Source organism: Podarcis raffonei, chromosome 5 (assembly GCF_027172205.1).
Source record: "Podarcis raffonei isolate rPodRaf1 chromosome 5, rPodRaf1.pri, whole genome shotgun sequence".
Classification (NCBI taxonomy): domain Eukaryota; kingdom Metazoa; phylum Chordata; class Lepidosauria; order Squamata; family Lacertidae; genus Podarcis; species Podarcis raffonei.
Window position 1 is genome coordinate 73,235,249 of NC_070606.1, and position 27,971 is coordinate 73,263,219.

The window sequence follows — 27,971 nt, forward strand, 5'->3', positions numbered from 1 at the left end:
TCCCCCCCTCCTCCTCCTCTTGTCTCTACAGAGAAAAGGTGCCGCGCAGGTTCCGCTTCGGCTCGTCATTCAGCCGCCCCGTCCTCCTCGCCGAGGGCCGACGCCGCTCCCCTCCCCCTCCTTCCCTTTCCCCCCTCCCTTCTTCCCTTCCTTCCGTCGGTCCGTCAGTTGGGGTTGCGCGCGCGCGCCAGGGGCGCGGGCCCAAGCCTCGTCCCCCTCGCGCTCCCCTCACGGGCGTCTCGGAGCCGGACGGGTCCCGGCCTCCCTCCTCATTCCCCGCCCGGCGTGAGCGAGCCCGGGGAGCGGCCTCCATACCTCCGCGCGCGCTCATAGACACACACACATTACCCGGCCGCCTCCTCCGAAGCCATGGCGGCGAGCGCCAAGCGGAAGCAGGAGGAGAAGCACCTGAAGCTGCTGAGGGAGATGAGCAGCCTCCCGCCCAACCGCAAGTGCTTCGACTGCGACCAGCGCGGCCCCACCTACACCGACATGACGGTGGGCAGCTTCGTGTGTACCTCCTGCTCCGGCATCCTGTGAGTTGAGGAGAGGAGAGTTGAGGAGACCTAGAGAAAAAAGAGACACTGAGAGAAAAAGAAAGGAAGGAGGAGGAGGAGGAAGGGTTGACCTCCTCCCAGGCGGGAGGAAACAATCGAGAGCTTTAAGCAGGCGATGGGAGGGAGGGGGTGGTGGAGCTGAGGAGAAATAGGGGGGTGGGAGGGGGGGTGAAGACTCCCCCCCAGCTCCTGATCCCATATGGGAATTGGCAGCGGTCTCGGGGAGGGGGGGTGGGTGGATGGGGAGTAGCTGAAGCGTAAACGAGACTGCTGGCAGTTTGCGGTGGGGCGGGGGATTTCTCCCCCCCCTCATTTTCCCCATAATTGCTGGGCCAGATCCTTTGAGAGGAATGGGGCGCGTGGTGTTGGGCGGAGAGCGGGGGTGGGGTGGGGGTTGCTCGTGTGTCTTTCAGGCGAGTGACAGGGGCACACGGTGTGCAAGAGGGCTACGCATGGGTACGGGTGAGAATTGGGAGACCAGGCTGAAGAGATCCCCGGAAAGAAAAGAAGGAAGCTGATGTGGTGTGGAGGATAGATGGTGTGGGGCTTGCTGAATCTTCCAGCGTCCCTTAAGTGTAGAATGGGTGGGTTTTATTTCCCCAATGTGGGAGGAATACCGGTAATGAAAAATTGAGGGTCTTAACGAGCACATTCTCTCTGTATATAAAGTGGGCTATGCCTTTAGGAGGAGGGATGCAAACTTTGTCTGCTAGTTTGATCAAGTTCCCTTAGAGCATATGAAAGGCTAGAGGTGGACAGGTGCCAATTATGATATTAATCCAGGAAGTATGTAAAAAGGGTGGGGAAAGCTTGACAAATACTCTGCAGATGCATTTTTATTTTTTGGTACTCGTGTAATTAAGATGGCAAATACGCTTTTGAGTTTATTGGGTTTGAGTTTATTGAGCACAAAATTTGCCTTGAAGGTTTACAACAGGAAACAGATTAATGGTTACTGGTTAACCTCTGGATTTGAGTTCACCATGCCAGTTGTTTGGTTAGCATAATTTGGTCTTTTTTCGTACCCCAATTAATATCAAACTTGCTGTGCAAATGGTTTACAAACTGTGCAAATTGTCCCTCATCATTTTGAAGCAGTTGCAGTTTTCTCCAGCATGTTATCCTTTTTACCTTGCAAGATTTGTTTTGTTCAACCACATGGTGTTGCACATGGAGCTTGATTTACTGTGACAGTTACTAAAATGAAGGTACGGCACTTGTCAAATAGATCAGGACTGTTGACTCCTGCTTCTGGATTGGAGCTCATAGGTGGAATATGTGCTTTGTATGGAAGGTTCCAAACTGACAATTGGATATCCAGTTTAAAGCGTATAGTAAAGAAAGTCACTGGAAGGTCTTATGCTAAATAACTTGTAGAACCAAAGTTATAGGGCTCCCTGTGTGACCATGTTTAAGGAATCCATCACTTGCCATCCATAATTAGACACATGTGCATGTAAAAAGTTATCCATAAAAATTATATGTAAAAAAACTTGCTGTCAGCACCATGTACTTATATTATATACTCACAAATTTACTCTTAATTGATTTTTACTAGTTCACCATTACAAGTACACATGAAAGTAACTTTAGCCATATCACTATTTCCGTTGAGTCACTAATCCTTCCTGCAGTAATCCTCATACAGAGGTGTAGCTTTGATGTATTGCTGAAGTTTCCTATTTAGTACTTCAGGAATCATTGGTTCTCTCACTTCCAGACCTTTGGGTTCTATTTTATACATTATAGCAGTGGAAAGGTTGCTGCTGAACTTTTGCAGTTGAAATTAGCATAACCATTCTCAAACTGAGACAGGACCATGTGCGATATGACAAGGGATGATGGAAGTTCAACAGTGTCTGGACCGTAAATTTGCCACACACATTTTAAGGAACAGGTTTGATTTTAAGAAGGCTGAAGAGACAAATATGGAGGGAGGTGGAGCAAATAAACTTCTTCCTGTTTGCTTGTTTATTAGACTATATTGCTTGGAGATTTTTGAAATATTAAGCAGTTTAAATAAATCAATTTCTTGGACATATGTGCATTTTTAGAGTAGAAAAATCTGTTAAATTAATAAAACTTCAATGCTAGCAATACGATGCTTAAATAAGTTTCAAATACTTTGATGATGCTATTATAATTATTTATTTATGTGCTGCCCATCTGACTATGTTACCCCAGCCACTCTGGGTGACTTCCAACAAATTAGTACACAGTAAGACATCAAACACTTAAAAATCAAAATAATACATGAAACCTCAGGTTATCTAACACTTTTAGCTTTCCAGATCTTAAGTAGGTAAATAGTAGGGAGAAAATGTAACAGATTCAAGGCAACCAAGTGAATCTGTATCTTTACAAAGTACTTTAAACCATCCAGTTCCTTAGTCCCTCAAAATATTAATGTCCTTAAGAGAAAGGGCTATGGAATTGAGATCTGATATTCTTAATTGATTCCTGTAAAATTATAAATTCATTAAACTAAAATTATTAGGCCTAACTTTTTCACTGTTCTTGGATAAGTACTCCAAAACAAGTACTAACACATAGAAAAAGGCAATTTTCTTTCATGCCTAAGATTCTTCAGAGCTAGGATGGTTTCTTTGACCAATTGTAGCTTCAAGGTATAGTAGAACTTTATTTTCTTCTTGAAAAGTTTCTAGAATGACTTCCTTCAATTTTCTTGTTTTATAGACGAGGTTTAAATCCACCTCACAGAGTGAAGTCCATTTCCATGACCACATTCACACAGCAAGAAATAGAATTTCTGCAGAAACATGGGAATGAAGTAAGTATTACAGACTTGTTTTTAAGGGAATAAATAGTCCTCAAATGAATATGATTTATCATTCTTCAAGAAGATAGAAGCCTTTAATTCAGGGATGGTTAACTCTTGGACTAATGAAGTCCCCAAGCAAGTTTTTCTGCCCTATAAACCACACTGATTTTGGTGTTGGTAAAAATGGAGTGTTAAGTAGACATGGTGCAGGATGGTCATAGATTTATAACCCACCCTGCCCAGCACCCTGATGGGTATTAGAAATGGCAAATTATCATCAGATTATCATCACTTGATCAGTGGGGAGGATGCAGTGACCATCATCCTGAGCTGAGTGTGGACCAACTGGGGGCTGTGTGTGAGGGTGTATCTTGTGTGTGAGGGAGAGTGGCCAAACCCACCCACTAGCATGTGCACCCTAGAGAGATAGACAAGGATGAATACAGCCCCTAAAACAGAAAAGGTTAGCCACTCCCATGCTGAAAGTGAGAATTGAAATTTACTTTGCTGTTTGTAGCAAAAAAATAGTATTTGAGAACTATGAATCTTCATACCCCTCCAAATTGGTTTCTGCAGCAGGAACGATGTCTCATAGCCTTGTGCCAATTGTGTTTGTTACTCTTTTTCCTTTTTCTTCTACAAAACTGTTTATTGTTCAAAATACCGCAGTGCTACATTTTTCAGTGTGGGTAGAACTGCTGTTAAAGATGAGTGGTCTTTCCTCAAACCACTTAATTCCCATCCATTTTACACAGGGCAGCAGTAACTTGCCATATGTTAATTATAGGGAGAAAGGAAGAAGTTGCTGCATGTGGGATCTTCGAAATTACCAGAAAATGTAATGGTTTTGTAATATAAAAATGGAAAATCCTGGAGGAAAGAAGAACCTAAGTAGAGCCTGTTGAATCAGGCCAGTAGCCTGTCTAGTCCAGCATCCTGCTCACACTGGCCAAGCAGGTGCCTTTGGGAAGTCTGGAAGCACCTGCCCACCTGCAATTCCCAGCAACTTGTAGAACAAGCAGCTGTTGATAGCCTTGTCCTCCATGAACTTATCTTAATAGCCTGTTAAAGCCATCCAAGTTGGTGGCCATCACTGCTTTCTGTTGGAACCAGTTCCATTGTTTAAGTATGAAGGAATACTTTCATTTATCTGTCCTGAATCATCCAGGGTTCAGCTTCAGTGGATGTCCACGAGTAGTGGTGTTATGAACAGGGTTTGAAATTAGCAGGGTGCCAGGAACATTTTGCACCTAAAGAGTCTCCATTTGTGAGCATCTCCAAAAGTCTGGGTGCCATTTTTTTGTGCCTGGCTGACATTCAAGGATTACTGAAATGTATGTGATTTGAAGCTTCGAAGTCTATGTTAAGGACAGACAATATGTTAAGGAGTTCAACAATAAAGAGTAGAGGGTTTTGAAAACTGAAGTATGGTACCAATATTTTTATTGTAAACACAAAAATAAACAGGGATTAACAATTTCTGCTAAAAATGTGATATTAACAATGTGTCACTTGTGTGAATTGCGTATTAATTCATGCTTATCAAAATAATAAATAAAAAGTGTTGCTTCCACAACCCAGGTCCCAGGAGCCATTTGGCTCCTAGCTTTTCTATTCCAGTTTCTAACACTGATTATGAGAGAAGGAGAAAAACTCTTCTCTATCCATGCTAAAGCTGCTTCAGCAAGCCTTGTTCTTCTGTATGTTCGGCTATTTTATCTTTAACAATACTTTCCACCAGTTTTCCTAGGGCAGACATAGCTAACCAGCCTGTAATTTCCAGGATCTCCTCTAAATCCCATTTTAAAAATTGGTGTTACATTGGCTACTTTCCAGTCCTCTGGTATGGAGGCTGATTACGAGGGACAAGTTACATATTTTTGTTAAAGGTTCAGCAATTACACATCTGAGTTCTTTGGGCGGATGCCATCTGGACCCAGCAATTTGTCAGCTTTTATTTTGTCTTTTAGGCCTAGAACTTCATCTCTTATCAGCCACTATCTGCCTCAGTTCCTCAGACTCCCCTCTTGCAAAAGTTAGTTCAGGCACTGGGATCTGCCCCATGTCTTCTGTTGTGAAGGCAGATAGTTATCAGATTACAGGCATTGGTTCTGTAATCTTCTAGAAATAATCTCTTAACAGCATTGTAAAAGATCTAAGTAAATTTGGCATAAATCAGGGGAATACTATGTTTTGACACTGAACACATGACATCTCATGAAATGAGTACTTCATTTAGGCATTAGCAGGGTATCCAAACTACTTTATGAATGCCATAAAGGCACCATAAATAATAAAATTGTAGGTCTTTATAGTTAAAATAATAGTAGGTGATAGCTAATAAACATGGACGGAGCCTGGCCCATGACTCTGTCTTACATTATTCAGCCAGGTCATCTGCTTGCTGAGGAATATAGTTAACTTACATTGGCAATAAACTTTTCCATTCTTCGGCAATCAATTAAAAGTTATTTTTAGAAAGGGGTTTATAGCACTTAGTTTTTCTGGTACAGCATAGTGAAACATAGTTCTGCTTGATTAGAAGATAAAAGAATATCACTTGTGCCAATCCATACTTTTCTTGTCTAAACAGGCAAACATAGTTGGTGTTTAACCTGCAAAATGGGATTAAGAACCTGGTTTTGATTCTGTTTTGCTACATAACAGGATTGGAGTTATTAATTTCCTCATGCAATGGGACGAAGCACATAAAACCAAAGCTCCCTAGGCCTTGTTCTTTTAACGCTAAACCTTTTGCAGCATTAGGGCAATAGAATTCTCATAGTCTGACAGTCTATCCCATGTGTAAGGTGACATGGTCTTCATTGGGAGGGTTGCCCTCTGCAGTGCACTAAACTTAATGTTTCAAGGCTTTGACCCTTTGGTGTAGTAATCTCCCTTAAACTTATGTTATATCTAGGATTACCAAGGCTATGTGTGCCAACCTTTTCTACAATACAAATTCTTACAAATATTGATGCCCCTATGATGCATGTGTAAGCTAGTTGTGACGCTATACGAATTTATCATAAGTGGGAGCCAACATCAGCATAGCTTCCCTAAAGTTTGCATATTTGTTTACTGTATTATTGTCCTTTTTTCTATTAGTTATTGTTTCCCAGAGCAGCTCACATCAGTTAAAAAGAGAGAAGGGCACTTATTAAGCCACAAAAGGAAAGTGGAGGGAAAAGGTAGGGGTGGGAGATCAGTTCTTTAAACCCATAACAAAGTGGTGAGAAATAAATGAGCATTTATATCCTCTTGGGACCAGGCTAATCAGTATATTTTTCTTGTTTCTCTATATTTTTCTTGTTTTATCGGAAATGTAATATGAGCAGTTGTGGTCATAAGTTACCGTTGAAAGATGCAGAAACTATTAAAGGGTCTCTGTTAGCAGTTATGGTATTTAGAGCAATTCCTTACACAAATAATTGACAAGTACAACTTCTTACATTTTGATAAATTTATTTTTGTCTACTTAATATTTTTTATTGTGTGATACACAAAAGTTGTTCCCATTACAGTATTTGCAAAGGAATAAACTGCTGCAGATGAAGAGATACTGTGCCATAATGAATTACTATGCTCACAAAACAGGAGTGAGGCAGTTGCTGTAGAAATAGAATAGAATGTAATCAAGTAAAATGAAAGTGGTATAGAGGGAATATTTAAATGTCTTATAAAGGCAGCCAAGCAAATAATTCCTGACTGAAGTGCAATTATTATTTATGGAGTATCTAAAATTGTGTTGGACTAATGCTTTCAGTTCTTGCATTTCTAGGAAGCATATATTAGCCAATAGATCAGTGACTAAGACAAAGGAATTAGGGTATTTACTGAATACAAGTTACTGCTTGCTTACTCAGGAACACCGTTTCAAAATCCTTCCTGTGGCAAGTTTCGCTTGTACTATAGTTCTGCTTTGTTGCTATGTCAAATTGTAAATCTAGTAATTGGCTGCTGCAAAATATACGTTATTCATTCATTGTATGGCATATTCTGAAATGTTCATTATCTTTATTACCAAACTGTTTTTATACAGAGTAGTCTACAGATGAATGAAATGTGACTTATTTGTAATTGTGTATCAGACCACCTATTTTTAACTAGAAGTTATCCAAATGATCTCTGTGCCATAAGGTGGAAAATACTGAGATACAGGGTTTTGACCAGTCTGCATAAGCAACAGTGTGCAGTTGCATCTTGAATGAAAGATAAACTGGCACTCCAGTCATTCCATACTTGCATCAACTGTGGAAAGTGTCTTTTCTAGGAAATAGCTGGAGTGCACATGAGGAAGCTTTCATAAATCAAAGGATGCTTTTCAGTACATTAACAACTTAGTTGCTTTAATTTAAATTGGTTCACTTTTTGCTAGGATTTGAGATATATACAGCTTGTAGCTCTCTACCTGTATTATCAGTTCACTTGAAAAAACCTATTGAGAATTTTCTTAAGCTTAGTGTTAATATTTGGTTTCTGGAAAGAAAATTAAATTATTGTGCCTGCCTGCCTGCACTTAGGCAGCTAGCTGTTCCTGGCCAACTTCCTGGTTTATATTAGTCAGGGTGACCCATGGGAATCCTCATTTTCGTCATTGCTGTTAAATGCAGACTGGCGACAACAGTCTGCATGCAAAATCCCAGTTTCTTTGCATTTGCTAGGAGGGAAGTAACAGAGAAGAAATAGATGCCCTTATCCCTGAACACATTTATTCAGCTTTATGCAACAATAGTCCTATTCTCTCGCAATGAACTGAGCAACCACTTGGCCTCCTGCTGTAATATATGGGACGCGGGTGGCGCTGTGGTCTAAACCACAGAGCCTAGGGCTTGCCAATCAGAAGGTCAGCGGTTTGAATCCCCGCGGCAGGGTGAGCTCCCGTTGCTCAGTCCCAGCTCCTGCCCACCTAGCAGTTCGAAAGCACATCAAAGTGCAAGTAGATAAATAGGTACCGCTCCGGCGGGGAGGTGAACGGCATTTCTGTGTGCTGCTCTGGTTCGCAAGAAGTGGCTTAGTCATGCTGGCCACATGACCCGGAAGTTGTCTGTGGACAAACGCCGGCTTCCTCGGTCTATAGAGCGAGATGAGCGCGCAACCCCAAAGTCATCTGCTACTGGAACTAACGGTCAGGGCAGGGGGTACCTTTACCTTTATCGTAATGAATTGAGCAACCACTTGGCCTCCTGCTGTAATATATACATTCTAAAAAAAAACATTTTAAGTCCTGTGGATCTCCTTATGTGTTGCCATTATGCCAAAAGGCCTTTTGTGTCCCCAATTTTAAATTTATCCATTTAAAAAAGTTTTAGGTTTTTTTTAAAAAAAACAAACATTTTTTCTTACAAACCACTCCCATGATGTGATTCTGTGATGTCAAAAGGCTTTTGTGTGCTCCCCTCAACACCAAATCTGCGTCCTTTTTAAAAAATGGCCATTAGCATCCTCTTCTAGAAAGCCATAACCAGTTTGAAAACTGTATGGTTTGTTTCGGAAACCTTTTTGTACCAAATTATATATATTGGACTAGAATGCATCTTTCAATTAATCATTTGTATTAATTTAGGCATTCAAGGTCTTTTGAATTACAAATAAAAATTTAGATGCATTTTTACAGAAATGTATGTAAAGGTTTGAAACAAACCCCTCAATTAAAGATGTAATTTGTAAAGTGCAGATTTTTATTTGGGGGGAAACCTGTTGTATACTGTTTTAGGGGTCTTTGTTTGGGTTGAAATGCAGGATGAGAATAACTGAACTTCTGTGATATGTTTTGGTGATACTATATTAAACAATTACACTGTCATGAAACGGATGGAGATTTATGAAAAGCACTGATATGCACACCAGTAAATTCTTAAGCACAATGCTTATTCTGCTTCTTGATATAAATAGTTACTATTGTAGAGGAGCTAAATGGCCTTGCAGGTATGCATAGCAAGATCAAATTACTGTGTCTCAATGCACACCTATAAATGCTTACTCTGAAAGTAACCTGGTTGAACACAGTGGGACTTAACTCCTAGGTAATGTATGTAGGGACGCGGGTGGCGCTGTGGGTTAAAGCCTCAGCGCCTAGGACTTGCCGATCGAAAGGTCGGCGGTTCGAATCCCCGCGGCGGGGTGCACTCCCGCTGCTCGGTCCCAGCGCCTGCCAACCTAGCAGTTTGAAAGCACCCCCGGGTGCAAGTAGATAAATAGGGACTGCTTACTAGCGGGAAGGTAAATGGCGTTCCTTGTGCTGCGCTGCAGCTTGTCACGCTGGCCACGTGACCCGGAAGTGTCTGCAGACAGCGCTGGCCCCCAGCCTATAGAGTGAGATGGGCGCACAACCCTAGAGTCTGGCAAGACTGGCCCGTATGGGCAGGGGTACCTTTACCTTTACCTAATGTATGTATGCACTGTTTATATGAATTAAATGATCAAGTTGAAATTGATTTAACCTAATACTGTATTGTGTTTCCTTCACAAGGTGTGTAAACAGATTTGGCTAGGATTATTTGATGATAGATCATCAGCAATTCCAGACTTCAGGGATCCTCAAAAGGTCAAGGAATTCTTACAAGAAAAATACGAAAAGAAAAGATGGTCAGTACACATCTAATTTTGCTAGTCTTTTAAAACAACTTTTTTTGTTGCTAAAATTGGTGTTTCTTAATTTTGATAGTATAACTATCATTTAAGTATATACATGCTCTTATCTATATTGTTATTTACTGTATTTTTTGCACCATAACACTCACTTTTTTCCTCCTAAAAAGTAAGGGGAAATGTCTGTGCGTGTTATGGAGGGAATGCCTATGGGTGGCATGCCTACGGATTTTCCTCCTCTAAAAACTACAGTGGTGCCTCGCAAGACGAAATTAATCCGTTCCGCGAGTCTCTTCGTCTTGCGGTTTTTTCGTCTTGTGAAGCACGGCTATTAACGGCTTAGCGGCTATTAACGGCTTAGCGGCTTTAAGAAAAAGGAAACAAACTCACAAGAACTCGCAAGACGTTTCGTCTTGCGAAGCAAGCCCATAGGGAAATTCGTCTTGCGGAATGACTCAAAAAACGGAAAACCCTTTCGTCTAGCGAGTTTTCCGTCTTGCGAGGCATTCATCTTGCGGGGCACCACTGTACGTGCGTGTTATGGTCGGGTGCGTGTTATAGAGCGAAAAATACGGTACTTTGTCTGGATGCTTTGCAGGAAGATAGCTTCCCACGATTCATTTCTAATTGCCAAATCTTGACCACTATCTTAGAGATTATTCCTCTCGGGCCCCTGGAACTACTTCCTTTCTCCACTATTATTATGATGTTTCATTGGGCTTGGGCTAGCATGAGGGTTGGCACTTCTCCCAAAGAATACAAAACAATTGTCCTGACCACAAGGAACAGTGTATTCTAAAACTATCCGTTAGGTAGTATTGAGGGTAAGACTGGACAAAGGAAAATTTGCCAGGAAGCAGTTCTTGTGGCATAGGGGCATGCGTTCTCTTTTTGTAATAACTTTCAGGCAGGCTTGTTGACAGTGCCTATGATTGACTAAGCCAGTCTGTAGGTACTGGACAGAAGCAGGAGGAAGGTTAAGACTGCAAATTCAAATCCCAGTGATGGGACTTTTTGGAGGAGAGGCGACATAGCTCAGTGGTAGAGCATCTGATTTGCATGCAGAAGGCCCCAGGTTCATTACCTACGACCTCCAGTTAAGGCAGGAAATGTCTCCATTCTGAAACAATGGAGAGCCTCTCCCAGCCAGGATAAACCTAGCTAGCTGAACCAGTGGTCTTCTGTAGCATGAGACAGCTTCCTTTCCCCACTACTTATGTGACAAAATAATTTATTACATACATATTGCTTCCACAAAGGTGGAAAACATGACAAAAGCATACTCTTTGGTAGGTGTACCTGAAGTTAAAGAGATGTACAGGTTTACTGTATATTCAACGAACATTGGATTTTCCTCAATGAAATAGACACTGATGTGGGAAACAGTCTTGTATGAGCAGACCTTGGGGATACTTCAAGTTTGGGATTAAAAATGTCAGTAGCATTAATTGAGAATTTAGTTGTTTAGTGTACCATTCAATGAATTCCTTAAAGTTTAGTATGCTGCCAAAATACTGTAAATTTTATAACACATTCCCAAATGTGCCGCGTGTTTGATTTGCTCTTCTTGAGGTTAGTGCAACTTGGAAGCAGTTGACATAAACATTAAGAGCTGTACAGTTACAGAAATTGTACTTGAAACTGTTAGATGATATTGCCCACTGCCTCCATTCATTAATTACCTTATACTCTTAAGACCAGGACTGGCAAGTTATCAGAGTATTTGAGATGGATTCTAGGGCAGACAACTGCTGGTAGTAGCTTAACTGGAATTGAATTGAAATAGTCTTGCGAAATAACTGTTCTACTCTGGGGTCTCTTGTCATAAGACTGCCATGGGGAGATTTGTTGAAACTGTTTTTGCATGGCAGCTGTTCTGTGTTGTAAGCTGCTATAGTGCAGTGGTTCCCAACATCACCACCCCCGGGGCCACTTGAAAATTGCCGAGGTTCTTGATAGACCACTTAATGATTTTTCTGCCCAATTTAACAGTTGTAATGTACTGTGTTAGATGCTATATGATATTTATTTTTATTTTTATTGCTGCTTTTGTTTCTTACAGTATTTTATTACATTTTGAATTCCATAGAATTCCAATTTTAATACAATATAAGAAATAAAAGCCATAATATGCAATTAGAAATCAATACACGTATTTAAAGGAATGACTTTGCCACTTCCCATCTTCAGCCACAAATCCACAGACACACCAAGACCACCTGAATGAAGCTCATTCAGTGGTCTGTGGACCACGGTTTGTGAACCCCTGCTATAGTGCTTGAAAAAGTAACTTTGGGTTCTCTTTCTGCTAACAAGATATATTGGGACTGTGTCTGTTAAATTTGTAATATATATTTGTCTTAGGTATGTTCCACCAGAACAAGCAAAAGTTGTGGCATCTGTCCATGCATCTATATCTGGCTCCTCTGCTAGTAGTACAAGTAGTACTCCAGAAGTCAAGCCACTTAAATCTCTTCTGGGAGAGTCTGCACCGGCACTGCACTTAAATAAGAGCACACCTACACAAGTGAGTAGAGGGGCAAAAACTGTTCTTTCACACCCTACAGTTCTCCTGAATTTCTGATTTTTCCTCCTACTCTCATTTCTTTTAGCCATGCTGAATCTCAGCCAGCCTTATTGCTTGCTCAGCACTCGTATCTCTTCTCTCAGATATTTGGATCATATAACTGCTATTCTGGCTGGCTGCATTAGCTGCCTGTATATTCCCAGGCCTAATTGAATATGCTCATTTAAACTTGCAAAGCCTTACATGGCTCAGGACTCCAATATTTAACAGAATGCCTCTCCTGCTATGAACCCAACCATACTCTTAAGTCAGTATTTGAGGCCCTACAGTTACCCCCTCTGAGAGAGGTTCAGAGCATGATGACAAAGGGCCTTTATAGCAGTGGACCTTTGTCTGTGGAATGCTCTCTCCAGCTAGGCATTCCTGGCACCAACTTTGTTATTCTTTCTGTGCCAGGTCAAAACCTTCCTCTACTCGCAGAGAGTTGGAGGGATGGAATGGTTGCACAGATCCCTTAGTGCATTATCAGATAGAATAACTTGATCTGGGTGAAAAGTAAAGTGGTGTGTCCTTCTACATCAGGAATAAAACCTTGGATTAATCTCTCTTCATGTTTGTTTAGCCAACTTTAACTTGTTGTTTACAGTCTCCTGTTGTAAATCGATCTCAAGGACAGTCACAAGAAAAGAAACAGTTTGATCTTCTCTCTGACCTTGGTTCAGACATATTTGCTGCTCCTGCTCCTCATTCCACAGCCACAGCGAATTTTGCTAATTTTGCACATTTCAACAGTCATACAGGTAATAGTCTTTTCCATTCCTGGATTTGTTACTGATAACTGATATTGAAATTCAGTCGCTACAAATGCACATAGTATAGTTTTGTTTGTTTGTTTAAAAAAACTATTTGCCCAATTTGCTTCAATAAAAATGGTTAAATTTTCTACTTAGCTGTTACACTGAAATTGCCACTTTCCCTTTACTGTTAAATGTAAGCAGGAAACTTAGTCCGAAAAAGTGGACTGATTGGCCTGTCTTAATTCTGAAATAACTGGCAAAATGGCAGTCCCTCACCATTATGAAAACCTTATTTATTGAAATTGTGCACTATTTATTGTTTTAAACATCTGGCCCTTCCAATCTATTATCTTAGGATCATAAATTGATAATTTAGTACTGGTAGTATAGCTTATATGGAATACCAAATCTACAATTAAATTGTTCATAGTGTTTTGCATACGTTCTCTCAATAATCGTTACCACAACCTTGTAAGGTAGGTCATTGTTCTTACATTGCAAAGGGAAGGTTGAAAGGATAACATACTGAGTAGCCTGATAATCAAGCACCTGACAGTTTGTATAATTGAATATATTATACGAGCTCTCAATTTATTCGTTCACTTCTGTTTATGCAAATAGTTATGTATGGGAAATGAGTACCGTTGGTTGTGTTTTAAGCAAATGTATTGGTGTGGCATTCTGTGGTGAGTGGCCTTTACAGAATGGGTGGAGAGCTGCCAGACCTTGAGCCAGATTGAGCCTATATCATATCTGGATCCTTTCTGCATGGCCCAATCCCATGCTTGTTTCATTCATATGTCCTGACTGCAGAGGGAGACAGGTGACCTGGAGAATTGCTCTGTCCCTCTTCCAGCAGCTTGCTCTGCTTCTGTGCTGTCAGTAGAGGAAGAGAAGCTTCTTCATCACTGGATGAAAGTGAGCAGTAAGCACAGAATGCATACTAACTGCTTGGGATTTCTAATCCCATGCTGATTCTTGGGAATTCCCTCTCAGGACTTCCCTCTTCCTCTTCCATTCTCTGTGTGTGTATGTGTGAGAATCGTAGGTGAATTGGGTACAATTTTATAAGTGAATGCTTGTCTGACTGCTCGCATTTGGGTCTGGCCACTGCTTGCATGCATTTCCCAACACCCCTGAGGTGTTGACTCAGAAGCAAGGAGGTTGGATGAAAGGAGCAGAGTAGGCAATGAACTAAGAGAAGAACCAGGAGGGAAGGCTAAATGGAGATTATGCATGAGGAGAGAATAATGTGCTTTGTTGCAGAAGGAGAGAGGAGTGCATATCAGACATGAAAAGTCAGGGCAGTCAAAAGGAGTAACAAATAATGCAGGAACCAAAGGAAAATAAAGTTGGATACTTTCTACTGAAGAAAGAAGCAATGGTGCATGATTGATGGAAGGGAAGAGGCAAGAAAAGCTTTGAGGGCTGGAAACTAGAATTGAGAGTGCCAAGGGTGATAAAAGTTTTCCAAGTCCAGGCCCTGATGGGAATTCTATGAACTCTGTTTTCTATTGTTACTGAACCTCTGTGATCTGGCAGTCTAATGGAACAACAGAAAGAGGTGCTGAATTTCAGAGTGGTTTCAACTCACTAGTTAACTCTTTGATTGCATGTTTCTGGAAGTGATTATAGGAACAATATATTCAAACTTTGATTAACCTTGTTGCATCTATGGACAACTTTGTAATGTGTGCACTTTGTTACTTGCCTTACATTCCCAATATTGTAAAGTGATGGAAATACTAAAAATCATAATTTCTTTTGGCCCAATATTTGACAGTGTTGTTTGCCCTTCCTTTTGGATTTTTCTCTTAAAATTTATATTGGCTATCTTGTCTTCTTTTATGGCTCAGTAACTTCTCAAAGGCCAGGACCCAGAGAGCTACCTTAGGTGAGCTCAAGGGGCTTGTGTATACCCAGTGGGGTTACTGACTTTCCATGGCCTATTGCACAATGCTTATGAAACTCCTTCACAGTTTCAAGAGCTATTTTTTTGTGGCATGGATATTTTCTGTTCAAGAAACACCAAAAGCCTTGGGTGCACAGAACTTGCAGCCTGCTTTGTACGTCAGCCAAAATGTTGTAAGATCACCATGATACAAGATGAAGCTGTCTTAAATGGATGCCATAGTAGCAGTGAACAAAGATCCAACTGGCCCATCGCTCTATCCAACAGAGACCAGGAGTATAGTATTGCAATATGATGACATCCTAAAAGAACTCCAAATTGTGTGAGCTGGAATTTGATGGCTGTTTTTCTATTTTTTAAAAAAGTGCAACTTATTTATTATCAATTACAAAAAATGTGTGTTTGGAGGTATTGTGATCAGCAGAAGTGATCTTTTCTGTGTTGCGGACCAGCATGAGAGACAAACATCAGTTCTATGTATCTTGCACAGATCCCATGGAAATAACTATATTCCCATTTGGAGGTTATGTTTTCAAAATTATTTGTCCCATACTTCATAAGTGACAATTTATGTTAGTGGCATGTTTGAGGTGCAGCTTTGCTACCCTCAAAGCCTGCCACAATCTGATTCAGTTTATGACCTATTTTTTGTTTTCATACCATTAACATGTTTTGTTCATTTGCAATTTACAGCGCAGAACTCTGCAAATGCAGGTTTTGCAAACTTTGATGCATTTGGACAGTCTAGTGGTTCGAGTAATTTTGGTGGTTTCCCCACAGCAAGTCAGTCTGCTTTTCAGCACCAAAATACAGGTAGAAATGCTCTAACATTGTTAGCTTTCATAATGTAAACTAATCTGGACACAATTTAGAATATCTTAACTCTTTTCTTCATCTAGTTGTCTTAACACACACACTTTGAAGCTCTGGGGAAACCTGTAATGAATGCTGCCTTTTCTTTGGTGTGGATTGTGCTTTTTTCTCGCATGAAGTTTTTGCCCTGTAGCTTCTTAATTATCCCTACACATGAAATATTTGTGCCGTGTATGTTGGCACTGTAGAATATTGGCTAAATTAAAAAATTCTGCTTTCCATATTCCAAGTTGGTGATAAATGCACTGCAACTAGAGAAGAAACTAATTTAATGTAGCACAAGTACATTACTCAATCACGAAAAAAAAAAAATCTCATGTGTAAGGGCTACTGCTTTGCTTTTTCTTTAATTTTGGTCATGTTGTATAATGTTTGCTTGTCTTGATCTATGGCTGACTTATTTTCTTTTTTCCTTTTCCTTTTTTAAGTGTGTTGTCTTAAGATTTTCTTTTAAAATTTTGTTTTTCCCTTTTGTTAACTTTAACCCCTCACACAATTTCTGGCTGTCCAGCGTTCAGAACGCTTTCATCTAGCTGCAGTTTTGGTGAATTTACTACTTCCGCTTTCCCTCTCCAGGCTGTGCGCAGTAAGTTCCACCAAGGTGGGAAACTCAGCTCACTTCATTTACAATTCCTTTTTTTCTTTCTTCATTTTCATGTCAAGCTTTTCTTATTAGCCATTGAATTAAAAGATGTTAGCTTGTAGTTTACTAGAGCAGCACTTGATTGAGACCTCCTAATATAAACAGTTGGAGTCAAAGTTAAAATGGTTTTCTTTTTCCTGCAAATTGAAAATGTCACTGAATTATCAGCATTTATGAGAATCTAATAACTTAAGGATAGCTATATAAAACCTGGTCAGTATCTCATAATTGGAGTTTTGAGGTATTAAGGATGGAAATTTTAATGACAAATTTTGTAGAACCCACACAAACTGATCTTTCAAATGTTGTCATGAGTCAGGTCACCCAAGATGTATGGCAGTCTCTTGTAAGGAAGGAGGCTGTATATCCTGTTACCTTCACCAGTGGAATCAGATATTCGTCAGTAGTTAAGGACCACTTGGTGGCAGCCTTTGAGTGGAATCTCTTTCAGTTTAAATTTGAAAACATTAAATGCATGGTTGTCACAGGTACTGATGTGGATTTTATTTTATTTTTAAAATGTGGTGCTCACTCCTTCTACGCCTTTCAGCTATCTTCGTTCGTCAAAGATAGCAATAGGATGTGGGGTGCCCACAACAGTAGTCCCTGGGAAGAAAGAAATTAAGGCAACTGTAAAGGCTCAGGATCCTTTTGTGTTTACTTCTTAACTTGATATTTCTGCTTCCCTGTCAGAAATAATCAAAGTATGATTAGTCAAAGGAATTCTTACTTAACTAAATTTGCAGCAGAAGATAACAATATTAAAATACTTGCTGCTTATGTGAATCATTTAGCCTTGTTGCGACACCTACTCTTGCAGCACTCTGCTATAGCACTGGTAAGCTAGGGCTTTTAGATTTTGGAAATAAAAACCGGCTATTTTAACCAAGCGAAGACCTGGCCATAGGAGAAGCTTCTTGAAATTTGTGACCCTTTAAACATATCCGCACATGGCCACCAATAGTATTTGAAGAGACATTCATTGAGCTTGAAAGTATCCATCATGTTTAACTTATTTTGTTACAGGTGGGAGCGCTGGATCAGTGAATGCTAACTTTGCACACTTTGATAACTTCCCCAAATCCTCCAGTGCTGATTTTGGAGCCTTCAGTGCTTCTCAGAGCAACACAACTGCAGCCAGTAAAGCTGCAGTGAATAAACCGAACCTCCAGTCAGCAGATAAATATGCAGCTCTTGCTAATTTAGATAATATCTTCAGCACAGGGCAAGGTACTAATTCTTATTCTTTGACCTGTTCTCTTACACTATTTATCTTGGCAGTAGTGGTGTTCTGTTATGTTCTAGTAGGCATTTATTTATGAAACGTTTATAGACTTCCTTTTGGCCCCCTTAAGGGCTCCCAAGGCAGTTTGCATTAAAAAAAACCCTAAACCCACTAAAATCTTGGTACAATAAAAATATGAGAACAGTAAAACCACTATTAAAACAAATGAAAAAACAATAGACAGCAAAATAAAAACTAAAATAAATAAAGTCTGATGAAATTAAAATGTTTTGATTGTTTACCTAAAATGTTTCTGATTGCTATACACCATATCAACTGATAGCCTATTGCTTGAAAATGTGATACACTGGCAGTCGTGCAAGCATTGTGGATCTGGAAAAGGAAAATTAGTGCAGTAATAGTGGTCCCTACTCTATTCAGTTGTTTCCTCCATCCACACCAGGATTCAGAGCACCATTTATATTCTGTCAGTTATCTGGTGGTGTTATGTCACTGTGTATATAGGTGATGACTTAGTTGATTTGACTGAGGACAAAGCTTCCAAGGAAATACATCTCTTTCAGTGTAGTTAATACCATCAGAGAACTCAAAATGTGGTCAAGTTGGTGATGCTAGAAATAGCAATCTTAGAACCTGAATATTTTTTTGACTTTTCTTCTACTTTCCCTGCTTGTTTTTGTATCAGTGTCACAATGTATTTTTGATCCACAATGCATAAATAACCCTCTGATGCAGTTCTAAAAATGAACTTGTGGAGATTTATGTGTTGCAGTTACTATATCTCATCCTTTAGAAAGGCAAAGTAGCCTTAAAGTTCACAAAGGACCACCCAGCCAGGTTCCCTTCAAGCTTAAAAAACCAGAGTAGAAATGTCCATTCACACAGCTGCTGAATGGTCACCCATCATTCGGAAATTTGTGCACCAAAACTGCAATTTCCAGAAATAGATGACTAGCTGACTTCATGTGGTACAATGTTCCAGAGTTTCTGTCCATCTTTTCTTCCAAGCAGGTCAGGGTAGCATAGATGGATCTCTTCCCCCTGCTCCCTTGCCTCTCATTGCAACCTTGTGAGCTAGGTTGTTTAAATTGTTTTATTGTAATTTTAACTTTGTAAGACACCCAGGTATCAATCAGTCAATCAAAGAAAGAGGGTTGTGAAATCAGATAGAGAACTTGATGGCTGAATGGGGATATGGCAGAATAGGTCTTCCTGGTTCTAATCTGACACTACAACTACTGCACCACACTGGCTCTTGGGTCTCTCATACCCTTATAAATTCTATCAGGTTTCAAATAAAGTAGAAATATGCCTAAAGCTGAACATCTATAATAAAGGAGGTGCTTGGAATGCAGTACAGTATTTCAAAATAAGTTCAAAGTCCTCTGTGGGATACATTTCTCATTAACCTAGAGCTATGGGTCCACTAAGAATCAGAAATACTCTATTAGCCCAATATGATATATAAGCAAAAAAAAAAAAAAAGGCTTAGGGTTATAAATATATCTTAAAAATATAAAATTGCTGTATTCCTTTTATTATGCCTTCTGTTTTTTGTGTTTGTGGACCTTGTTGTACACTGCCCTAATATTTTGTATGAGGGGTGTGGTGTATGTATAAATAAATAAATAAATTAATTAAATAAAGGATAATAGTAAAAGTTAACTCTTAGTATTTAATATCAGCTTTTCCCTGGCCAGCTCTGCAACCATTTGGTTTCTTTATTTCCTGCAGCTAAGCTAGGAAAAAGCCTCTTAACAATGAGGAAACTATCAGAAGCCTCATCCTGATCTCATTGGGCTCTCAAACAGTGGATTGTGTCCAACTAAGTTTTTCCTCAGAGTAGACCTATGGAAATTAATGGACCCATGTTGGGCATATTAATTCAACAGGTCTACTTTGAGTAGGACCAGCATTGGATATACTTGCCCTGGGGTCCTTTGAAGGAATGTGCAGGATATAAACTTATAAAATAAAGCTCAGTAATTTCAGGAATCTACCCTACAATTGAGGTTAAGGACTCAAAGGCTTGTGAATGTGCGTATCCTAAGCAAAAAATTACAGCCCTTAACTGTACTCTAATTTTTAAGATTTTCATGGTTTTAGAAGTTTAACACTACAGAGAATAACTTGTGTTGAACTGTTTGGGATGGAAGCAATGTAATTGATTACAGTGGTGCCCCGCAAGACGAATGCCTCGCAAGACGGAAAACTCGCTAGACGAAAGAGTTTTCCGTTTTGGAGGTGCTTCGCAAAACGAATCTCCTATGGGCTTGCTTCGCAAGACGAAAATGTCTTGCGAGTTCCTGCGGGTTTTTTTTCCTCCCCCCCCCCTTTTCTAAGCCAGTAAGCCGCTAATAGCGCTAATCCGCTAATCCGTCAATGGGCTTGCTTCGCAAGACGAAAAAACCGCTAGACGAAGAGACTCGCAGAACGGATTCTTTTCGTCTTGCAAGGCACCACTGTATTGGGTATGTAGGTTTCATTTTGTTTGTTCAGTATCATATTAAAGTTGCAATACGCTAGACACGGATACAAAAAAGGATGCACATTTATTAGGGCAAAATCCAGTGGTGTTTGTGTGTCAGCAGAAGAATCGCCACTATGCAATGAGATTTCTAGTTCCTCCCTGCAAGCCTCCCAAATTTGCTCTGGAGGGTTCGAGGACGCTCTGAAGCAGACGAAGGGAGCAGGGCGGAAAGAAAGGAAGGCCTGTTACATAATCAGAAGCCTGCTTGTGTAATGCTGGAGTTTGACACAATTTCTTTTCATATCTTAGTCGATTATCTTTTTGTTTTCTAGATATTAAATATAAAAGGGTTCACTTTGAATGGCTGTTACCATGTGAAAAGCCATTCACATGCAGTGACTCTTCACTTGTCTCACGCTACCACAGAGATTTTGGAGGTAGTGTTTGATCTGCTTACTTAGGTTCTACATATGAATATCAATTAAAGCAAGCATCCACATGGCATTCCTAACATGTATGCTGGTCTTACATGAGCTGATTGTATTACATTGAACAGGTCAGCCTATGTCCTTGTGTGACTTTCAGAAAGTGCTCCTGACTTGGGACTCTCTTTTAATGTTCATATTTCTGAAAATGAGGTGAATACAAGGTTTGGTTTGATACGTTGAATAAAGTTTAATGCTGCCATGGAGAAGGTTTGCATTTGCTGGGAGCATGACTTTCTATGATTTTAAAGAAAATAGAAAAGCATGGTTGCAACTCTCTAATTAGGTTGCTCAACAAAAAATGTCATCTCAGTTATTGCTAACTTAAGCGCTAAAGAAATCTACTCTGTGCATTTTTAATCTGGTCTTTTTCTCCCTAGGTGGTAGTGAGCCAGGAAGTGGCTTTGGTGCTGCCCATACAGTACCAGCAGGTCCCACTGTGTCAGCCCCAAGACAGCCAAGTGCATCTTCAGACAAGTATGCAGCTCTAGCAGAATTAGACAGTGTGTTCAGCTCCACAGCAACCTCTAGTAATGCATATACTTCCACCAGTAATGTTAGCAGGTACTCTTTCTTGATAGAAGTTGTTGTAAACCAGTCATGTTTACAAATGGCAAAAAAATGGTAAAATTTTGAAGTGCAGACATTTTGTTTAAAAATTGCAGTTGCATTGGGAGTTTCGGCTTCAGTGGGAGGATGAAGAGGTTGATTGGTTTACTCAGATGAAAGGTTTTAAACAAGCTATAAGTATCGCCAACTCAAAGTAGGAAGAATAAAAATGTAACAAATATTCTGGCAAAAGGGGAAAACGCTTTCAGTATTCTCAGTGCTTTAGGGCTGCATTCCTATAGACACCTACTTAGAATTAAGTCTTGTTGAGTTCAGTGAGGCTTACTTCCAATATAAAATTAGGATTGCTTTAAATTGTTTTCAGGGATAAGCCATTTGTATGAATATTTTTATTGTTTATAATGGCATAATTGGTTCAGATCTTTTCAGAGAGAGAGGTTTGCAAAACTTGGTACTAGCCATGTCAAAAGAAATTAAATACAGTGGTACCCCGCAAGACGAACGCCTCGGAAGACGAAAAACTCGCTAGACGAAGGAGTTTTTCGTTTTCTTAGCCGCTTCACAAGACGCATTTCCCTATGGGCTTGCTTCGCAAAACGAAGCTTGCCCCGCAAGCTCCGGGGATAGCGGGGAAGCGCAGCGCATCTTCCCCGCTGTCCCCAGACCCCTTTTGAACCAAGGGGTGGCAACGGGGAGAAGCGATTCTCCCCGCTGCCCCTTCCCTTGCTTTAAAACAGGTCCGGGGACTGTCCCCGGAGATTGCGGGGCAGGCAACGGGGAGAAGCAATCTTCTCCCCGCTGCCCCTTGCTTTAAAACAGGTCCGGGGACAGAGGGGAAGGCGTGCGGCGCTTCCCCTCTGTCCCCGGACGGTCTCCATAGGAACGCATTGATTGATTTTCAATGCATTCCTATGGGAAACCGTGCTTCGCAAGACGAAAAACTCGCAAGAAGAAAAAACTTGCGGAACGAATTAATTTCGTCTTGCGAGGCACCACTGTATATTGTTATGGTAACTGTCTAGAAGTGCAAGTTTCTGCTTGAACCATATCTAAGTTTATTTTGTTATACAGCTGTGACTACTTTTGGCTACTGGGGAAAACAAATTCTGATCTAGCACCAGTTAGCTTTTCATTTGGGGTTTAAGTTGAACAGAATGTAACCAACTTTCCCTCCCCAAAATGTGATTTAACAGCCTCCTATGTTTTCACATGCAGTAATTAGCTGTAGGTGTCTTAATTGTTAAGTAACTGACTCTGATCTTGATGAATGTGAATTATTTCCAGTAATGCTTTTGGAACAGTACCAGTGGGTGCTAATACACAGACACAGCCTGCGTCATCAAGCGTTCCTGCTCAATTTGGAGGTATTGTAAAACATTACTATATTGCTAACCTGTGTTTGAGAGATTCAGCTGCACAACCCCATTTTTCCTGTTCCAGTAGCTATGCTCTACATCTTGAAGGCAAATGTGCCTAGCCGTGACAGGCTCCTCTTTAACCAGGAAATGATAAAAATATGTCTTAAACATAAGAGTTATCATACTGTTTTATTTTGATAGGCAATTTGAGGGATGTATAGTGTGTTAAAAATGTCCATTCTTAATTTTTCAGCAACACCATCCACAAATCCATTTGTGGCTGCCCCTGTAGCCGCAGTAGCACCTTCAACGAACCCATTCCAAACCAATAGCAGAGCAGCAACAGGTTAGAAAAAGAAAACATGCTATGCATTTGTTTGATAGCAATTAATGTTTACCTTCTGGTACTATAGAATTTTAACTTTGAGGCAGACTAACATGCTAAATATAGTTAAGCTCTTATGAAATCAAATGCAGGCGTCTCCCCACTTATGCGGGGGTTATGTTCCCGGGGACCACACATATATGTGAAATTGCATAGAGTGGGGAGCAGCATCTAAGTAGCCTGTAAACACTGTCTAAACCTCTGGGAACCCTTGAAAAACCTTCCTACAAACCTCCTTTCTTAAACTCTACTTTCTACAGGCCTCATAGGTTCGTGCAAAGGCTCATGGGATTGCTAGCCATTTTCCTGTTCTTTTTGGACCATTTTTGTAGTTTTTCTGCTCTTTTTCAGGCTGTTTTTGCTCTTTTTGGCACCCTTTTGTGGTTGAAATCAATTTATTTAATAATTTCCCAGTGTCATGCATATACGCGGTCACATGTGAGTCAAATTTGTGTAAGTGGGGAGACGTCTGTGCTTTTGTTGTAGCTTTATCAATCTGGGACAGACAATTAGGAGCAGGGAACATAGATAAGTCCAGATAAAAATCTTCCACTTCCTGCTTTTTAAAGTATAATTTGAATTGTTTATATATTTGTGTTTCAGACATTTACATTGTGTTGCTACTTTTAGAACACTTAATCTTTGTAGTTCATTTAACATATATAATGTATGTAATAAAATTTACACATTTATCCTTACGGCTTTTGGGCCCTTGTGCACATTAAAACTTGTATAGTTTCTTTATTAGAGGAATGAATTTGACAAGTGACTTGCACATAGTCTATGAAGTATTCTGAATTTTTAAACGGTGTTTTAATACTGCCTATTTTATCATGCAAAAATATTTCTGCGAGAAGTTGTTTATAAATCATTTGACACTGTCTGGTCTCTTTGTGACTTCCCATAAGGCCTCTCAGGAGCAATGCACTCTCATATATTTCCTCAGGCTCACTTTGGTAGGTGGCCACATTTTATATGAGCTTCATGTGGCTAACTGTCCATTTGCTTGTGATAGCTTATTGCCAGTTACTGGTTTCTCTGCATGTACGATTTTTTCAACCCTCCTTCCATATTCTGAAATGGAGTGGGCATGGATGGTGATGCACCTGAAATACATGATGACATTACTCGGTGTAAATGTTAATACATTTTACACCTCGCTCCTAAACACACATACTCAAAAGTACATGCCATTTATTTCATTGGGACTTGCTGTCAAGTAAGTGCGTTTAGGATTGTAAGCGGAAATTGTTATCTTACGTCCATGGTCACATTAATAGGTGCTTAAAATGAGTGGAGTTTTGAAGCTTGTGTTCATAGTAGCTCAAGTGAAATGAGTCATAGCGCCAAACCATTTTGCCACAATGTGTTTGGCTTCGCTGTTTTAGCAAGCTTCACTATTAAGTATCGTCTCTGCTAATAGTAGCTTGTGTAAGTTCTGTCAGTGCACTATTTGTATCTTGTCTATTTTTCTAGTCATGTGTGGCCTCCTTATTCCACAATTCCCTTCCGTTAACTCTTATGCCATGTATTTCCTGGCTAGCCATAACTATTGATGGATATGATGACATAAATCTGTGCCAGATCTCAACAACAAATTCCTTGGAAGCGTCATTTTAAATCTGTAAATAAAGAAAAATAGTTCCTGGTTCAGTAAAATAATGTTCTAGAAATTCTTGTGAGACTTTTATATGTCTAGTAACATTAGATATAAATTAATTACTAGACTGTTTCACATGCAGTGCTGCCACTGAAAAATATTTTTCTTTTCTTTACTGTGACCCAGGTTAAGAGTTTTCTTGAGTAGCACCTCCCTCAAAAATCAGCTTGAAAGGGCAGATAGATCAGTTGTCAGAGTAAAAATTTCACTGAGGTAGCCAATGAAGTTGCTCTTGAATCTTGACAACTGTGTATTGAACAGAATTTAATAGTGGTTTGCACCTCAGTGAACAGCAGCAGTGTTCTAATGCTTTCTGCTCATTCTTTCCGTGTTAAATTATTTCTGAAAGTGCTCTTGAATTACTGAGCTAAATGGTTCCATTGCACTTTTGAAATTAGGTGCTTTTTCCTGCCCTTTTATCTTGAAATTATCTGCCTGTTTTGTATTTTTGTCCCCTCTAAATAATTTCTGTCTATCTTGTATTCACTGAAAATCACATCCTGATTGCCTGTTATATTTAGTTTCCATGTTACATTTTTTTAAAAAAAAACATTTGGAAATATCTAGGCAGAGATACTGGCAAATGTTATGTTGTCAAAAGGAACAGGCCCAACAAATTTTTGGCCGTGTTCTTAGAAAATCCAGAAGCTTAATAGTTTTAAGGCTAGCCATGTGACTGGCTGCTTCATAAGGGATTCTGAGGATATGCGTGACTTCACAGAAAAACCGTAGCTCAAAAATAATTGAATGCTTACATTTCCCTTACCAGCAGCAACATTTGGCACAGCATCCATGAGCATGCCTGCAGGATTTGGAACAACTGCCTCATACAGTCTTCCTACTAGCTTTAGTGGTAACTTCCAGCAGCCTGCATTCCCAGCCCAGGCAGCCTTTCCTCAGGCTGCTTTCACTCAGCAACCAAATGGTAAATGCTTGCATGTTACATTTTGTTTTAGCTGATGGGAGTATACAGAAGTAGTTTAAGAATGTCTTGGAAGTTGAGACTGTTTATTTCAAGAGTATTTGCCTATCCTGTGTAACATCAATTGAATGTTGCATTGCTGCTTCAGAATATCACTGGTGGTATAACGGTGCAGGGAGGAGGGTGGGGGAGAGTCACCTGTGCAGCGTATTTTATATTCTCATGTTCTTTGTCCTTAGGCACAGAAAAAATTGTTGTGAAATTTATTCTACTAGCATGAGCTGTTTTTATTGTGCAAATAATTTTTGTCAGCCTTCCTTTTCTTTTATAAGGAAAAGAGTGTTATAATTTCTAAATAAGTCGTGTTTGGCCCTAGCAAAACCAGGTTACACCTAAGTTGCTACTTAACAAACACAGGGAATGTATTCAAGATGATATTCTGAATCTTTTCACTTAAAGAATCTGGCAAATATACTACTGTATGATTAGTTTCTGCATAATTTTATACCATGAAGTTTGAATGTGCCTTTATGTCAGAAAAAGATGCATGTTTCATAGGCTTTGCTAGCTAGTATTTTTATATTTCAGACACACCTAGGATCTCAGCCTTAAAGGACTGGGCACAAGAGAAACTAAGATGGTTGTAGTAAGCCAGGCTTCCTCAACCTTGGCCCTCCAGATGTTTTTGGCATACAACTCCCATGATCCCTAGCTAGCAGGACCAGTGGTCAGGGATGCTAGGAATTGTAGTCTGAAAACATCCGGAGGGCTGAGGTTGAGGAAGCCTGTAGTAAACCCTTCTGAGCGCACAGAGAGCAGTTCAAGTCGTATTTTTAATTGACATGATTTTGTTGAAGAAACCTACAGTAGGAAGCAAATCAACTAAGTGATTAAGTCCCATTGTTTAGATAGGGATCAGATATTTTATTGAGTTTAATTGCTGAGAGCAGAGTATGTGCATAGTGTGATACTTGGTTACCAGTCTAAAGTTAACTTCTGATATTTTATTACAAAGGAGCCGGCTTTGCTGCATTTGGACAGGCAAAACCAGTAGTAACCCCATTTGGGCAAGTTACAGCTGTTGGAGTATCTAGTAATCCTTTTATGGTAAGTGAGCTCTGGTGATATGGTAGTCTAGATCAGGAGGTAACTTTTTCTGTCATTATTGACTTGGATTCATGAGACAGTTCAGTTGGGATGGAGCAGGGGGCCATGCTCTTGATGCTTGTAATTTTATATATTTGGAGTCATAGCTGATTCCAAAGGGATACAAAAAAGAGAAACTTTCACCTCCCCATCTTGTTTTACACAGTCATCTGTGTACATTTGCTCTATGCTGTTAGCTCTTTTCCTCTTGTGCCTTTGCTAAAAGTGCATTATAGGCAGTTGGCCCATCCAGAGGAAATGGAAAAATTAAGTTTTGTCCAGATGGTATGCTTGGCATATGGCTTTTTGTGTGAGACTTCTCTTTTGTTTTCTTTAGGCAGGTGGACCAGCAGGGCAATTTCCAACAGGAAGCTCATCAACCAATCCTTTCTTATAGCCTTATAGACACTTTACCTAAAAGAACTCTTATGTGATCACACAACATCTCTGCGCCTCTTGCACTGTTGTCTTGTTTCACTGATCTTAGCTTTAAACACAAGAGAACTCTTTCAAAAAAAATAAAAAAGCCTGCATTGTGTATTAAAACCAAGAAACACCAGGTAATGTGCAAAACAGGGGCCATGGAAACATCTTTTTATCTGTGCGTTGGCAGGAGAATGTTAATGGTATCATGTATTTTAAAATTGGCTAATAAGTTATTGCAGATACCACATTCATTATGCTGCAGTACTGTACATATTTTTTCCTTAGGAATTAGTTATTTGTGCATATCAGTATTTGTAACTTTTAACACATTGTTATGTGAAAAACGTTACTGGGGGAAATAGATCAGTCACTTTAAGGTGCTGTCGTATCTCTTGGAATGAATGGCCTACATCATTTTAACCATTGCTGTTTGGAGTTATGAGTTCAAAATTGAAGGTTTTATTCATTTCTTGAAGTGTTTTTCCTTTCCTAAAGAGCTCTTCTATTTATACATGCCTAAATTCTCTATAATGTAGAGGGATACCTGTCTGCATAATAAAGCTGATCATGTTTTGCTACAGTTTGCAGGTGGAAAAAAATAAATATTAGGAAAAAAAGTGT

The 27,971-nt window shown here is 39.9% G+C and overlaps 1 protein-coding gene across 23 annotated transcripts; it reads left to right on the top strand.

The window, feature by feature from the left end:
* Nucleotides 1–27,930, top strand: AGFG1 (ArfGAP with FG repeats 1). Of its 23 annotated transcripts, none has more exons than XM_053390098.1 (15): nt 1–536; nt 3,255–3,348; nt 9,812–9,927; nt 12,295–12,457; nt 13,104–13,257; nt 15,860–15,979; nt 16,551–16,640; nt 17,709–17,912; nt 21,264–21,360; nt 22,738–22,817; nt 23,065–23,157; nt 24,105–24,152; nt 25,626–25,781; nt 26,794–26,885; nt 27,262–27,930. In XM_053390098.1, the coding sequence occupies exons 1-15, from the start codon at nt 370–372 to the stop codon at nt 27,319–27,321; spliced, it is 1,734 nt and encodes a 577-aa protein (XP_053246073.1). In that variant the 5' UTR covers nt 1–369; the 3' UTR covers nt 27,322–27,930. The 23 variants fall into 23 exon arrangements, with proteins under 23 accessions (XP_053246073.1, XP_053246072.1, XP_053246066.1 ...); XM_053390091.1 differs by having other exon boundaries at nt 2–536; nt 21,264–21,447; XM_053390092.1 differs by having other exon boundaries at nt 2–536; nt 21,264–21,447; nt 25,629–25,781.
* The last annotated feature ends 41 nt before the right edge of the window (nt 27,931–27,971 follow it).